Source organism: Merops nubicus, unplaced genomic scaffold (assembly GCF_000691845.1).
Source record: "Merops nubicus isolate BGI_N331 unplaced genomic scaffold, ASM69184v1 scaffold17509, whole genome shotgun sequence".
Taxonomy (NCBI): Eukaryota; Metazoa; Chordata; class Aves; order Coraciiformes; family Meropidae; genus Merops; species Merops nubicus.
Genome location: NW_008631883.1, coordinates 2,415 through 6,999, shown reverse-complemented (window position 1 = coordinate 6,999; position 4,585 = coordinate 2,415). Strand labels below are relative to the sequence as shown.

The 4,585-nt window shown below is 55.9% G+C and overlaps 1 protein-coding gene across 1 annotated transcript in view; it reads left to right on the top strand.

The window, feature by feature from the left end:
• CCT7 (chaperonin containing TCP1, subunit 7 (eta)) overlaps nucleotides 1-4,585 on the top strand; it is a gene marked incomplete at its 3' end in the record, with an annotated part of 12,608 nt that overhangs the window by 5,615 nt on the left and 2,408 nt on the right. Inside the window, 4 exon segments of the mRNA XM_008947747.1 lie at nucleotides 1-53; nucleotides 1,074-1,262; nucleotides 1,487-1,584; nucleotides 2,619-2,751. The exon segment at nucleotides 1-53 is cut by the window's left edge and continues 27 nt beyond it. Of these exon segments, the coding sequence (XP_008945995.1) occupies nucleotides 1-53; nucleotides 1,074-1,262; nucleotides 1,487-1,584; nucleotides 2,619-2,751 (473 nt within the window).

Below are 4,585 nucleotides of genomic sequence, written 5' to 3'. Positions count from 1 at the left end.
TGGAGCTCAAAGCTGAGAAGGACAATGCTGAAGTCAGAGTCAACACCGTGGAGGTAAGAGCTGGAAGGGGAGCGTGGCCTGCTCCCTCATCCCCACAGAGTGGGGTTGCTTCAGAGCCAGCAGGATCAATGGAATTGTCTTCTGCACATCCTTCCCCCCAGCCCTGAGAACAGCTGGTGGGTTGTGGTGCCTTGTTTGGGAGGAGGGCAGGGTGGGCTTGGAATCACAGCAGGTTTAGGTTCTCTCAGCATGTTGTTAAAGTACTTCTGTGAAACGTGCTCGTTCTCTGGTGCCTTCTTGGGAAGCTGAACTACTGAAGAGAGTCCAGTGGAGGCTCCAAGCTTGGAGCATCTCTGTGCCAGGCCAGGCTGAGAGCCCTGGGGCTGCTGAGCTGGAGAAGAGAAGCCTCAGAGGGGATCTGAGCAGTGCTGAGCAAGAGCTCAAGGGCCCCGGGGGGCAAGAGGCTGGGGCCAGACTCTGCTCAGTGGTGCCCAGCCCCAGGCCAAGGGGCAACGGGCACCAACTGGAACCCAGGAGGTGCCACCTGAGCAGGAGGAGAAACTTCTTTGGGGTGAGGGTGTTGGAGCCTGGAGCAGCTGCCCAGAGAGGCTGTGGAGTCTCCTGCTCTGGAGAGATCCCAAACCCTCCTGGCTGTGACCCTGGGCACCCTGCTGGGGGTGAGCTGCTGGAGCAGGGGTGGGATGAGATGATCCCCAGAGGTCCCTTCCAGCCCCACCATGCTGGGACTCTGCAAGCTGCATGACTTTGCCTCCTGCATAATTATGGTATCTAAAGGCCTCCAGGTGATTTGCTTTTGGACTCCTGGCCTCTCTGTGACCTCAGTATTTTCTCTGAAGCTCTGCTCTCTGCCCTGGTGAACACAATGGCCTTGGCTGCTGTGTGTGGGGTTGCTGCTGTGCCTGCCAGTGTCCCAGCTCTCCATGGCTGGATTCCACCAGCAGCTGGAGCACGAGAGGCTTGTGACCCATGACCACACTGGTAGAATGTGACTCTGGCATAAAACTGAGCAACCTAAAACCTGCAGGTGGCCCTTTCTGTCTCCTCCCTGGCAGGATTACCAGGCCATCGTAGATGCTGAGTGGAACATCCTCTATGACAAACTAGACAAAATCCACAAGTCTGGGGCCAAAGTTGTGCTCTCCAAGCTTCCCATTGGTGACGTGGCCACTCAGTACTTTGCAGACAGAGACATGTTTTGTGCTGGACGTGTCCCAGAGGAAGATCTCAAGAGAACCATGATGGTGAGCAGCAGTTTTTGGGATGGGGAGGGGGACTCTTATTGGGGAGTGCAGTGATAGGGTGAAGGGAAACAGTTTTAAACTAAAAGAGGGGGGATTTAGATGAGAAATTAGGAAGAAATTCTTCACTGTGAGGGGGGTGAGACCCTGGCCCAGGTTGCCCAGGGAAACTGTGGGTTTGTTTGCCAGTGTTGTTGATGTTGTGCTTTCTCTCTTGTTTCCCTAAGGCCTGTGGTGGCTCCATTCAGACAAGTGTCAACTCCCTGTCAGATGAGGTTCTGGGTCGGTGTGAGCTCTTTGAGGAGACTCAGATTGGGGGAGAGAGGTAAGCACAGCAACTGGAGCCTCCACCCCCACCTGAGCACCTAGTGCTGGTTTGGGAGGCCAGGCTCTGAGCCTTGGCAGGTTTGAGCATCTCTCAGGGTGGTGGTGTGAAAATGAGGTGGTGTTGTTGCTGCTTTTTGTGGGGCTGAGGGTGGGAGGAAGCTTCCATCTCTATCTGCTTTTAAAAACACATGTTATTTCCCAGCACCCTGTGGAAAGCCCAGTGATAGCCTTTCATAGACCTTTCTTCAGGTCCAACTGAAACCTCCCCTGACAGGAACCTTGAGACTCTTTCCTCTTGTCCAATTGCTTGTTCCTTGGGAGCAGAGCCCGACCCCACCCTGGCTCCAGGCTCCTGTCAGGAGCTGTGCAGAGCCAGAAGGTCTCCCCTGAGCCTCCTTTGCTCCAGGCTCAGCACCCCCAGCTCCCTCAGCTGCTCCTCCCCACACTTGGGCTCTAGACCCTTCCCCAGCAGCTCCGTTGCCCTTCTCTGGCCACGCTCCAGCCCCTCAAGGTCCTGCTGGGAGGGAGGGGCCCCAAACTGACCCCAGGATTCAAGCTGAGGCCTCCCCAGTGCCCAGTCCAGGGGGCTGATCCCTGTCCTGCTCCTGCTGGCCACACCAGTGCTGCCCCAAGCCACCACTGATACCCCCAGTGCCACATCACTGTCCACACACCTAAGCTGGGTGCTACATAATGGGGGTTCTTCCAGTCACTGGAATAGAAACCCTCTTTGGGCCCTCTGCTGTGTTCTTGCCAAGGGAGGGTCAGAGCACCAGGTCAGCACAGAGCCCCAGTGACAGGAGGAAAGGGGATTTGCCCACTTGAGCCTGAGTTTCACTTGTATGTTGCCTGATTCAGCCCCTTCTTACCTCAAGCTGGGGGCACCACGTAGGGTGAAACAGCTTCAGCAGCACCTCTGCCTTGGGGGGAAAAAACCCACCTCTGTTCTCCTGCTGTGGTAGGGACACAAACCCTGGCTGGCAGCAGCACTTCCCCACCCCCTTAACCCTTCCTGCCCCGTGCTGTTGGCAGGTACAACATCTTCACAGGCTGCCCAAAGGCCAAGACCTGCACGATCATCCTGCGAGGGGGGGCAGAGCAGTTCATGGAGGAGACCGAGCGGTCCCTGCACGATGCCATCATGATAGTCAGGAGAGCAATCAAGGTAAGGCCTGTGGTTGGACCTGCTGGAGCTGTAACTCTGCTTTGTAGGAACCTTTTCACACAGCAGCACTTGGCTGAGGCCTCTCGGGAGAGATCAGGAGCTCTCAGCTGCTCCAGTGGAGTGCACAGATGGGCAGCACCTCGTGGATGAACTCCAGTGCTGGTCCTTGGCCAGAGCAGGGTTGTCTGCAGCATTGGCAGCTGCTTTTCAGGCATGCCTGGAGATTTCACCTTCAGTACAGCTGTAACTTCAGATCATAGAATCATTTTGGTTGGAGGAGACCTTTCAGGTCAAGTCCAGCTGTTCCCCCAGCCCTGCCAGGTCCTCACTGCCCCGTGTCCCTCACCCCACATCTCCACAGCTTGGAAACCCCTCCAGGGGTGGGGACTCCACCACTGCCCTGGGCAGCCTGGCACAACCCTCAAGGGCAAGAAATTGTTTCTCAGGTCCAACCTCAACCTCCCCTGGGGCAACTTGAGGCCATTTCCTCTTGTCATATCACTTCTTCCTTGGAGAAGAGCCTGACCCCCTGTCAGGGAGTGACAAGGTCCTTCTTGCATTGCAAAGCCCAAAACTGAACCCAGGATCAAGGGGCAGCCTCCCCAGTGCCCAGCCCAGTGGGACAATCCCTGCCCTGCTCCTGCTGGCCACACCAGTGCTGATCCAGGCCAGGATGCTGGTGGCCTTCTTGGATACATGGGCCCATGCTGCCTCATCTCCAGCTGCCTGTGACCAACCCCCCAGGGCCTTTTCTGTCAGGCACTTTCCAGCCACTCTTCCCCCAGCCTGGAGTGTTGCAAGGGGTTTTTGTGACCCAGGGTCAGGACCTGGCCCCTGGACTTGTTGAACCTCAGCCCATCGATCCAGCCAGGGCAGGTCCCTCTAGATCCCTCCCACCCTCCAGCAGGCCAGCACTCCCACCTAACGTGGTGCCAGCTGCAGACTCACAGAAGGTGTTCTTGACCCCATGTCCAGATCATTGATAAGTTATTAAAGAGACCAGGCCCCAAAAGTGAACTTGAGCTTGGTGGTTGTGGTGTGTTCTTCGAACATCTCCTTCCTAAAGGAAATGGAGGATTTTGGGTGCCTTGGGTTGGTCTTCAGTGGATTTGGATAGCAGGGTTGATCTCACATGGGTGTTAAAGCCCCTTGGTCCCTCTCTGTGTCACTGGTCTGAGGGGGTGGCTGTCCCCTGGCTCTGGAGGTCACCTGGGAGCACCAAGAGAGAAGTCTGAGGAGCAGGAGCTCTGCCTGTGGAAGTGCTGATCCCATGGGCTGGATGGTGCCTGACTGGCATTCCTGGGTGATGGATAAAGCCATGTTGAGATGGGGGTTTCTGGTTAAAAACACCTTTGAGGTGGGTGCCCTGAGGGGATATGAAGAAGCACATCAAGATTTTTGGAACCATTTTGCTTTTAAAACATCCTGATTTCCCTGCTGGAACAGGAGAGGGGGAGAAAAAATAGCAGAACTTGGCTGTGAAACGCTGCTGCAAATGTCTGTTGTTTTCAGCACTGCTTGGAAGTGAGGGAGGCTCACCCAGCAGAGGGGGGTGGGATCTCCCAGCCCTCCCATTGTCCCCAAACCACCCCTGGATCATGGGCAGGACTGGGAAGAGCTGCTGGTAGCTGCCACTGGAGGTTCTTGGCCTGGTTTTGAAGCTCCCAGGGGTGGCAGCAGCCTGGGCTGTAGATGCCTCATGAGTCTGCGTAGAATCCTGATGGCTGGAAAAGACATCTAAGATCATTAGGTCCAGCCATCAACCCAACACTCCCATGACCACTAAACCATGTCCTGAAGTGCCATCTTTACATGTTGTTTGAACCCCTCCAGA